The 12,374-nt window shown below is 35.7% G+C and overlaps 1 protein-coding gene across 5 annotated transcripts in view; it reads right to left on the minus strand.

Annotated features, from left to right (window-relative positions):
* The window catches only part of LOC134527486 (cytoplasmic dynein 2 intermediate chain 1), a 266,130-nt gene that overhangs the window by 138,354 nt on the left and 115,402 nt on the right, over nt 1–12,374 (minus strand). For all 5 annotated transcript variants that reach the window (XM_063360204.1, XM_063360205.1, XM_063360203.1 and 2 more), the window contains exon 8: nt 7,214–7,324. In XM_063360204.1, the coding sequence (XP_063216274.1) occupies nt 7,214–7,324 (111 nt within the window). The remainder of the gene's footprint in view (nt 1–7,213; nt 7,325–12,374) is intronic.

A 12,374-nucleotide genomic window follows, 5' to 3' on the forward strand; every position in this document is an offset into this window, starting at 1 on the left:
TGTTGGAGTTGTTAACACTGACCCAGAGCTACAGATCACGGTCATATAGATAGGTCTGGCAACTTACCTTCATTCTCCGTCAGCTTAGTGAAACTTGCGGCAGCCTGCGAACTAACGACACTTGCAGTAGTTAAACCCATTATTAACACTGTGTTAAGTGGGCATTTCGTATAAAAGTGGGTATATTTTTTAAAATTCTGTTGAATTTAAAAGCAAGGTAAAGTTTAGGGTTTTTAATTTATTTGGAAGCTTTTTAGGGTTTTAATGCATAGCAATAACTTGTAACTGTCACAATTGTCAGTAAAAAGTTGGAGTGTTGAGAATGCGGATCCCAAACAATCTGGGATCTCCCATAAGAAAGCATGTTTGAATATTAAGTGAGTATTTAAATAAAAAAATAATTGTTTGCTATACATTTTATTCTTCAAGCAAATGTCATACTTTCAAATGTAATTTTTAATCCAGTAATTCAATTAATGTAACAATGATAGTATTTCAGGGATATATTTTCTAATATTGTTAAGTCAGTGATGAGGCGTAGTGGTTTAATGCATGAGCTGGCAATCTGTTAGCTCGGGTTTGATACCTACTAGAGCCTATTTTTATTTTATTTTTTTTATATTTCTTGCAAAATTAAACTTATCATTACATAATTTAAATATGTTTAAACAGTAAAATTACATAATTACGTAAGAGTTTTGAATAAAATAAACATTTATGAAAATTCTATTAAGTAATTATATAATCTGCTTTTTATTTATTATCAGAATAAATATTAACATTTTTTTTTCCATTTTCCAATAAAATAATATATTTTTACAATGTTCACAACTGTAGAGACTGTTACAAACTATAGAAAAATGTTATAGTAATGGCCGATTATAGGGGATTTGAAACAGCTGCCAGAGCCATATGCTCTCAATGCATGAAAGAGACTAAAGAAAAATGATCAAATGGGGAATTAATGACAACAAAACGTTGCTAAACATTGCTATTGAAGGACAAAAGTTAAATTAAAAAATCTATAGTTTAAAACAATCCCTAATTAATTACATTAATTAAATAAAATACAGTAAACTTTAAACATTGAACATATTAATTTAAAATATACGCTTTTAACTGTTAAAATATATTTAATTGTAATTAATAGTTCAATTTGGCAAGATATTAAAAAAATTAAAAAAAATATAACAGTACCAGTGGGTATTAACTCGAGCCAGCAAATTGACATGTTACGCATTTAACCACTACACCATGCCGCTCACTTTATAGGTTGTAAAAAAATATTGTATGAAATGTAATTAAAATATTTTAAACAGCTTTATCTTGCTTCCTAGGACCCACTCTGGTAAGATATTTTAGGACATTGAAAGGGGCACCTACATGCTTCTACTCACACAGTATAAGCCAAAATGGTGAGCCCCGAATTAGATCCTTCCCTTAGCAAGATTTCAACTCTAAATTTTCCTGGTATTGCAGCTTGCCATTTTATTCTTTTAACTGAGTCATTAGGTACGTCTAAAAACAAAAAAAAAATCTTAATGGTTTTAAGCTGTAACCTTCATTACAGCCAGGCACAATACAAGAGGGAGGCATTCTCTCTCACCACTTCAACATAACTAACAAATGCTGAAAATGTTTAACGCATTGATACAGATTAGGTACTTACCAACCACCCAAATAAATTTAAAAAAAGTTAATCTCAAAAACATTTTACAAAATTGAGACAGAATTAGCAATTATATTATATTTTAAATGAAACTCCCATTTAACACAATGTAAATGATGGGTTCCACTACTACTAGCGCAGTTTGTTTGTGGGTCGCCGCGAGCTTCACTAAGCGATGAGACACGCCTAGGCAAAGCATAGGAAGTTGCCAGACCTATCTATATGACCGTTCTACAGATATATGATTTGGTAATGAATAAGAGCTTTGAAAACACTTTAATTAAATAAAGACAGAAATCAAATTGTTTTCATTCCATGAAAAATACTAATCCCGTTAACTAATATAAGAATCTACAACTAATTGAAAAGATAATCTGATCAATTGGTTAAATGCTTTATTATTGAAAAAATTCTTTAGTAATTGATTACAACCTTTATTAATTAAACTAAATTGCAATATAATGATTTGATTGCACCTAAATGGTTTTGATACTTAATATAGTTTACTCTTATTTACAGTGGCGGACCTAGACTCTGCGGGGCCCTGGACAATTTATTTCAGCAGGGCCCTTGTATCTCGGTGGAAGGGGGCGGGGGGTCTTATCAGACTGGAGTATGGAATACCACTGGAGAAAGGGGGATTTGTGGTCACTCCCGGAAAATTAGAAAATTAAACTTTTGAGCCTATATGAAACCTAAATATCGACGATGGTAAAGAAATTTTCTTTAGTGGTAAATTGTAATAGGGTTAGTTTTATTAATGCATACAATTTAATTCTGGTGAAATCTGGTTATTTTATAAGTCTATAAAAGCTGTCAATATTTTTAAAAGTGAAATCATAAAAAAATATAAAAAATTAAAAGCATAAACAAAAAATAATATTTCCTTTTTTTTTCATTTACATACATACTATATTTTTTCACATAAAATAAAATTATACAAAGAAGAAAATTAAAAAAAGAATAAATTTGAATTGTTTTTGTACAAATACTCAAATATATGCAACATGTAAATGAGGGTTAATTTATATACGTAGCTGTTTAGTATTTGGTACAAAAATCACATGGGTGAATTTTTTTCCTTCATTTATGAAAAAAAATGGTTTTAGGGGAAAAAAACCCAACTACAACATTCCAAGACAAAATATTACAACACCAACTCATCTCAGAATACAAGCTCTTGTGACTTTTTGCTTTTACTGCATTTCATTAAAATGTAACCCTGCGACATTTTTTCCGGCTGAAGTCTTCTATGAGATCAGTGTAATCTAGACTTTGCCAACTCGTTTTCTATGGAGAGGAGGGCTAAATATGATAATCGATCTTGTGTCATGGAGTTTCTTATATAAGTCTTGATAAGCTTTAACTTGGAGAAACTCCTTTCTGCAGATGCTACTGTCACAGGAATTGTACCTATTATTCTCAATTCTACAAAAATGTTTGGATAGGTATACATCTATCAAGCTATTTTGTACAATGTACTTAAAAACTGAAAATACATTGTCTTGTTCTCCATCATAGACAAGGGCCAACATTTTCAATTCCTCATAGAGTTCCACAGCGTCAATATCACTTTTATCTCCGGCGCTCAATGAAATTTGTATCTCTTGACAATTATTCATCAGATCTTCATCACTCGTGTTCTGCAGGCCCTTGATTTGATACATAAAGCCAAACTTGCTTTTATAGGTCTTCAAAGCTGCAAATCTTGGCTGACACCTCATTCGTATTGAATCTACTACCATCAGAAAGTAGTTTATTTTGAAATTATCTTCAGGTGGAAGCTCAGGAGCTTCATCTTCTCTTTCATAGAAGAACATTTTCTTTTACGCCGTCTTCTGCTGTTCTGAAACACGCTATTGATGCCAACTTCTTTTGCTACTTCTCTTGCTGTTACCAATGCCGTATTGAAGCCACTCAGACGATATTTATCTAACCACTTGAAAAAATGTTTCTAAGTGCTCAACTGCCACACCTAAATGCACATTTACGTTTTGCCATACCTTACTGATGGTGTTTATTTTGACAAGAATATCATACCACACCACAAGAGATGCAACAAACTCGTATGTAGTAATTTCGTTTTCTAACGATTGACACTCACTTATTAAACCACAGTCTGTGTTACTCTTACGAAGACTTGACAAAGCATCACAAACATTGCTTAGCTGATACCTCACAGCTTTAACATATTCAATTCTGGACTCCCATCTTGTTTCGGAAAGAGGTTTGAGAGAAATGTTGACATACGACTTCAGAATACCCCATCGTTCACTTGAGCAAGAGAAAACGGTGTACAGTCTTCGCAAAAGACCAAAAAATGTCTGCGCTTGAGCACAAGATGAAGCAGCGTCTCCCAATACTAAGTACCACCTGTGGCTTCCACACGGTACAAAGAATGCAAGAGTATTAATGTTGAGTAGCCTTCTTTGTACACCGCTCTTTTCCCCACGCATGTAAGCACCATTGTCATAGCCTTGACCCCTACAGTTGACAATGGACAAGCCTAACTCCTCCAATTTGTTTATTATGTAATCGGCCAGCTTTTCGCCAGTAGTTTTTCTACAGCTACATATTTTTTCCTCAATTTCTGCAGTGTCTTGGTTTGTTATTCTTAGAATTTTTGACAATTATTCAATCCGAGCTATATCTCGAGTGCAGTCCAAAATGATTGCAAAGTACTTATTCTTTAATACTTTATCTATTATTTTATCTCTAACATGATTGGCCATTATGTCGATAAATTCATTCTGAATAGTTTTACTCAGGTAGTGGATTCTGGCAACTGTCTTATTTATAATTTGGTGCAAGTGCTCTCGCAATGTTGGTTTAAATCGTGCAATCAAATTAACCAAATCCAAAAAATTTCAACTGTTATTCGAATTGGACAACCTTTCTTCATGCCCTCTGAAAGCCAACTTATGATTAGCCAAAAACTGTACGATAGCTAATAGCCTTTCTAAAATGTCTCTCCGGCGTTGTTGTTCAGCTCGAATCTGGGCCTGGGTTTGTGAATCAATAGTTTTTTTTTCCACAAGAATGGCCGTTTTTTAAACTAAGCCATTTTACCATGCATTCTTTGTGACACTTGCTCTTTTCGTGAGACTTGAGCACCTCGGATAGATGCTTCCAGTCACTCATACCTTCCTTAGATCTAAGGGCACTGTTGGGATTAGGTATTAGAGAGAATAAACGACATGCAAAACAGTAAACAGCATATTTTGACTTGGAATAAACTAACCATCGCCTATCTTGCTCTTCACCATTTATAAGTGTTTTTATATCATGTGTGTCTGTAAAATGTTGACCACTTTTATTTTTGGGGTAAGATTTATTGTATACCCTCACAGGGCCGTTTTGAACTATACTAGTTATTTTTAAGACACTTAATTGTTTAGGCCATAAAAAAGGGTCACTCACAGTTACATTGGTAGGTAAGGTATCGATTTCCTCACGGATGTCGAAGACCTCATCGTTATCCTCTAATGGCACATGTGCAGATTATGATGACGTCGACTCAGGATACATCACCTCGTTGCTTCCGAAAGGTGTATCACTGTGGCTACTGAGTCCTACCTCTGCAGCGACAGTAACTTCTTTCTCTGCCAGCGTTGAATCTCGCACGCACAGGTGTTCAGATGACGCAGACATACACTCGGAACACAACACTTCATTGTTTTTCAGGGGAGATTCACTTTGGCTACTGGGTATTTTTATGTCTTGGTATTGAATCTTGAACGCACAACTGTTCCTTATCTACAGTAATTGTATCAGTCTTTAAATATTTTGTTAAAGAACCACTTAATTTTTTTTCAAGTTTTTTTTCGTTTTTAAATGTTTTTTTTTTTTTTTTCCGTTTGGAACGGCCAGAATTATATTTCCTACCAAAGTCACGATCACGAGAGGTCATTGTAAATTAATCTGACTGAAACTCACAAATAAAAATTTCAGCCTTGATTTTGAAACTGTCTAATTAAAAATAACTAGCCCTATTAATAAATATCATTGAAAGTAGTTACAACAAAATAACATGACGAACGAATAGAGATGACTTAATATTTCCACTGATCTGGCGACACTGCAGTAACATCGGTCTGTAACACGTACCTTCTCACCCCCTCCACTTGTTGAGAAGAAGTTTAGGGTATACATAGCATCCTATACTTTCAATTCCTTTAACTGGCAGCAGTAATATAAACATATAACAAAAAAAAAGCACAACTGTGTGTACTTTTCACCGCCCTTCCCCAGAGATATATCAGAGGAAAAAGACACTCAGAGCAAATCCTTGTTGTCGCCGTATCTGTGATAACTGTAACCTGAAGCAAACACTAATCAGCATCGCCGGCTGGCAAGTGTCCCATATTGCCAACCCGATTATCTGACACTCGTCCCCTGCATGTTGCGGGTAATACATATTAAAGAGGTTCTAATAGACATTAGGGGTGTACACCTTACATGACAGGTGCTAGGGTGAGGGCAGACGCGGGGCCCCACTAGGCGCGGGGCCCTGGGCGATTGCCCGGGTCGCCCGGCCCTGGATCCGCCCCTGCTTATTTATACAACATAAAATGGATACATCATATATCACAGAACAATGGCCATAGATCTGATAATGTACAATATCAAATATTTACACAATATGATCCATTTATTTCATAACATTATCAAAACCTCAAATATGGTTGAAAAAAATATAATCACTAGGGCATTACGCCATTTATATAAGACAAAACTTTAAACAAATGCAAGAAAATCCCATTTAATAGAGCAAAAGCCATAATTTATCATATGAAAACTTTAATCACTCAAAATTCTTGATTATTCTGGCAATAATCATAATAAAATCATCAGTATCAAGAATTAAACTGTGATATGTATAACACATTTTAAAATAGGTATTATGTTTTTAAATTTGTGGTGTTAGGTGAATAATTTCCCAATTTCAATTCCCAAAAATTGGAATCTGAAAATTGGAATAATAAGACTTAATGGCTAGAATATACAGATTCGAGAATCTGAGTAAACCCACCACTAGTGGAAACACTATGGCAATAAAGGATAAAATGACATAACAAACTATAATGTACCTACCATGTGCAAAGAACAAGTGACAAACAAAAAGTTTTTTTCTGTGCTAGTAAGCCTCCCTTACCGATGCCTACCACTGCTCTTTCTGTGCAGTTAATACAGTAATACACCTAAGTAAGGATTGCCACCTTGACACTTGTAAGCTGTGTAATGTCATGAGTACAGCACCCAACACAGTTGGGACAAAATTAGTGTGTAGGATTCTCTCATAATCATTAACATGTATCTGTAAATAATAATTAATTTATATACCAATAACTTCCATGAAAAATTAAAGCTTAAATTTCTATGCCCATTAATTTTGATACAAAGTAATTAATTTCATTGTTAATTTTTATACTTTTTCATCACCTGAGCTCCACATTAATTAAAAAACAAAGAGACTACAACTCGGAGAAAGGATGATTACTTAAAACCATAAGTTATGTAAAGATGTAATAGCTGAGACAGTACCTGCCCAGCAGAGACGAGGAACTGGTTCAGCCGGGTGAAGTTGAATGTAAGCCTGTTTTCCCACCTGTGCCATTCTTCATCTGCTTCATCACTGCCTACGCCCAGATGATTCTGCAACCAAATTACAAGCACGAAGTCCAGCTTCAAACCATGCTGCCTTGTCAGTAAGAGTTCACTACCAAAATACAAAAGTGAAATCTCATTAATAAAAACCCTATTAATACAAAACTCTCTTTTTTTTTTGTGGTCGTTCGTTGCAGGGAATATTAACCGCATTACATTAAGATTATTTATTTCAATTGGAACAAACCAAAAACACTATGTTAAAATGCTTTATATTTTGTTTCAAATATTAAAAACTGCATAGCCGCAAAGTTTGAGTGTTGAGTTTGCTCAATTTATATTGCAAAAATAATCACACAAGCAATAGCAAAGCTAAGTACATACAAGAATTTGTTTTGCAGTCATGCTTATTTCATTGCTACCAAAATAATTTAACATTGACAAAAATTATTTCAAGTATAATATTTTGCCATTACAGTATAATCAAAACACCACTCCATTAATGAACCAATCCATTATTTATGAACTAAGAATGTTAGTAAAATTAATTTTTATTTAGGTTATTATGTTTAAGGAATTTCTTTATTTTCCTCTTATTTAAAACCTAATTTTTGATGATGGCTTTTCTCAACCACACTTAACGTTGCAAGGCCCTGACCTCCCCAGATTTTAAAATAATTTTTTAAAAGAATAAATATTAGTTTTTTCAGTAATGCAATATATCAGCTGATTATATAGCATTCAGGGTCATAGTAACCTAGTTTTTCAGACTTTTATTTAATTATTTGTAATATTATGGTAATTAATTTTAATTTTTAAGTATTTTATTTTGAAAAGCTTCTTAACTATAATTTTATTGGTTTTCACTTTGCTGCCTACATCATTGTTTATGTAAGGGTACATTTCAGTATTTTATTGCATTTGTAAGAGAGAGACAGACAGCCCAGACCGTGGGAATATCTGACTGGGGAATCCCAGAATTCGGTGTTCGATAAAAAAAGAGAAAGGAGTGGGAGAAGGACAGAGACATATGACAGAACTGGGGGAAGACACACGGGGTGGGGAATCACTTAATCGTAGTAGTAACAATGAATTGTAACCAATAATAAGGCAGTATTTCGAGGAAATCCCCAGTGAACTGAAATTTCCTAAGTGCTTTGTGATGTGATGTGTTTCATCAGTTCGTTGTTCAAGTACAGTACCGACTGGTCGCACAGCGGTGGCAGCTCATGAAAACATTACGAGATTGTAAGGACGGACCATTTCAGATCTGGGTTTTCTGAGGCCATGCCACAATTAAGTTTTCCACTAATGATTTTTTACAAATTTCGGACTTTTAATTAAAATATTTGAAAGCCCCAGATGTGCAGTGTAGGCCCGATTGGTCAGCTGGCCAACCAGGATTTATTTTCCCACGTATCTACGAACTTAGACGACGGAGTCGCTAAGGACTTTATTTCGTGAAGGCACAGAGTGAGTAATGATCGGCGAAAGTTAGTGTTTTCTGCTGGATTTATAGTGTACAGAACCTGAAATAAGTTTGTCGTCAGGAATCTTAACAATGCAAATTCATTTCAAACATTTTTATTTAGCAATTATCATTAAAAGTTTCAAGTCATTTAACAATTAATAAAAAAGTTTTACACCCCACTACATGCAACAGTCATAGAAAGATTTTTTTTAAGTGTTTTATGTTTGTTCAAGGAACAGTCGTCATCTAAGCCTGGCACGATTGTGACTTAAAACACAGTTTTTTTAGCAGAAATATTTTGCTTGCAAGCCTCTAATGTTTATTTTAACCATAAAGCTTTTGTAACAGCGCTTAGAGTAATGTTGGCTCAGGGAGTCTACTCATTACTGCGACTTATTAAATTTTATACAGGGAAAACATTAATAACGTATCTTCTCTTATTCTGAACTAGGAGGTTGTAAGGTACTACACGCCCAAGCCAACTGTGGTCCCGGGAAAAATGTGAACTACCCAAGGTCAGAAGGACCCCTCCCTCCATCGTCATCCCTTCCACCACACTGTCCCCTCCTTTCCCTAGTCCGCCTCAAGGCTCGGAGCGAATCATGTCGCGGGTGAAACAGCAAGTAGAGTTGTTACCATACCCCTCCTCATTCCCCACCCCTCTCTCACTGCGACACTAGCGCTCCCGTCACTCCCCTCGGGATCACAGTTGGCTTGGGCGTGTAGTACCTACGGCACCCATTGAAAATTGATTAATATAACAAACACATTTTAATTTAATATTCACCAAATTTTTATTTAAAATACAATTATTTCAATATTGTGCAAATAAAAATAATTTTTGATATATATAAAAAGATAAAAAATATTTCAGAAATTTTTTTTATTATTATGTATGAAATGATTACAAATATTTGACAAATAATATATATATAATGATAAAAAATATTAATATCTATATTAAGTGAATCAGTGCTATTTACTGATAATTTTAGCAGCAAGAAATTAAGTGACCAAACAAGAAGAATATAAAATAAAAATTCAAAAGGGCATAACTACAAAGAGCAAACCTGCCAAAAAAACTCACACACACATACATAATACACATACATACACACACGCACATTCACATTCACACACACATAAAAGACAGAAATACCAACGGTTTTTTAATAAGTAAAAATTTCAAAGATATAAACATATTTAAAAAAATTAAAAAAAAAATTTTCGAAAGGGCACAAGTCCATTTTCTATTTTATACACATCTCTATTTAGTGGGCTAATATTTGTGATTCGTTTTATGCTTGTCACCAAGGTATACATAACTCTTTGGTGTTACAGAGTCAGTGAGTCAGGATGATGTACACACATGTAATCCACAGCTAGTCAAACATTTTTATTGTTCCAGTCTTTTATGTTCATACAGTTCTCAATTAAACAGTAATCAATTTCCTTAAGTTCTTTGCTAACATATTTATTGTACCATTATGTTACAATAGAACATTTTAACTAACCCAGGATTTACGAATTCCCGAGATTTGTTACCATAGGTTTTTTCCTAAACAAACAGTGGATTATTGTGCCATTATTAAAATATGTTTTGCACACTTACGTCAATTTGGAGACACTGTAGACAATATTGGTGCTAATCTAGCAAGGGTTTAAATGGTATTTGATGACATGAAATGACAAAATGTGTGCCGTTAATTAGTAATTTCGACACGATATATTTTAAATTTTTTATTATGATTTTAAATTTTTTGTGTGGAAATTTTATTTGCTCTACTATAGTGTGGTTTTACTTTGTTAGTCTTGTGTACTCCTCTGAGTTAAACTTTGTCTCAGTGCTCTGAAGCCCCTTTCCCATCGGCGTATCGGATATTTTGCTGGCCTAATCCCTGACTGGCAGACAGCTTACCATTTCCCCCGCCTTCAGTCACGCCTCAAGCCTGTAATATCATTTCTCTTCGTGACCCTAACTGCATAGGCAAGCCTGTAGCCTGCAGGCGACCAGTTCTCAGAGACGAGCTGAGATTGGCTTTTTTCATCACGTGTTAGTGTTATGTTCGCTCCTCTGCAGCCACGACGGGACGTAGATTCCCAGCAGCGTTGCATTTTAACCTCACCCCCCCCCCCCCCCTTCTCAGTTCCAAGTAAGACCAATGTCGTAACCCCCTGGACAACCGTGAGCGTCCTCAAGGTCCCCTCGCAAAAAACGAGTGCGCCAAAACTGATCGCAAGAGCTACCTAGCGACCAAGTCGCGAACTTCTCCGCTAGTCTACCCTCTAGGGCGCCAGAGAGCAGCACCTGCTTTCCCTTGAGTTATATGGACGCCGTGGGCGAGTCGATTGTTTTCAACTCAGACCCCTCCGACAGAGTTCTCTACTGTCGCCCAGTGATGCCAACTTCAAAACTCCTGCCAGAGTTTTTTTTCCGCCCGCATTCGGGCAAGTTCGGAATCTTTCGGCGGCCCAGACCTCCCCTCCACCTGTAAGCGCCGGCGGCTACTTTTAATTACGAGACGCGGTTTGCCGCGACACAGATCAACTCGCGTCGTGTCTGCAGACAGATCTCCATCGAGTATCGGCGAATCGGCAGACTCTGCAAGACTTCATCCGACCGCTAACGACTATGTAGTCGCTTTGTATAAGGGATGCTATCCCTCAAGTCAATCCTAGTAGATTAGTCTGTCTGCATAGTTTAATTATTTGCCTTCGAAATTTTTTTTTCTTTTAAATTTTATCATGAAGAAATCATCCGCGTCCTGCCGCGCAATTCGCGAGCTCCAGACCCTGGCTGACTCCACGACTGCAGCGTGCTGGGCAACTCCCCTGTTTTGGTGAGTGATAATTCGCGACCCCCCCTTTTTTTTCCCTTAAATTTTTTTTTTGGGCATTTTCTGCCCCATAGACTGCCTGTATACAAGTTCTAATCAGTTTTGATTTGGACTTTTGCAGACAGGGTCGATGACAGGGAGAGACTGATTGCTCCCATCTCGTGGCCCCTCCCCTTCCTGTTCCGTGGGTCACATTAGAAGAAACGTTTCTACTACCCGACGTGATCGTTTGAAGACCCCGGGTGGTAATGTAAATTCAACATTTCCCCCTTACCTAGCTACGAACTATCTTAAGCGGATGACCAACCCACCAGCGACCAGTGTTTTCCTCAAGAACATGTAGAACGAATAGAACTAATTATCAATGTAATCATCGGATCCATCCAATTTTGGGTGTGAAACTCATAATGCAAATGTGTATATTTCAAACTAAGAATGTAAATTGTTTTAAATAATCGCGGGCCGGCCCCCTTTTCGTTGTTCTTTTTTTTAATCTTTGAAACTTGTTAAAACCTTTTGTATGTAAAATAATGGAAACAAGATAATTCATAAGGGCAAATAAAACAGGGAAACTATAGATCAAGTTAATCGTGTAGTTTTTTATTTATTAATTTTAACGATCCAGCAACTTCCTCCTTTCTTGTTACAGGAAGCTCCTAAATTTTGTTTGTTCCCCACCTCGTGTCGCCTCTGGTAAATCAATTTATTTAACTTATTTTTTTTATCCAGCAAGTTTCCAAGGCTCGTTTTAATTAATTCAAAATAATTCAATTTTGAGGCACGAGGGGTG

Source organism: Bacillus rossius, chromosome 1 (genome assembly GCF_032445375.1).
Source record: "Bacillus rossius redtenbacheri isolate Brsri chromosome 1, Brsri_v3, whole genome shotgun sequence".
In the NCBI taxonomy this organism is placed as follows: Eukaryota; Metazoa; Arthropoda; class Insecta; order Phasmatodea; family Bacillidae; genus Bacillus; species Bacillus rossius.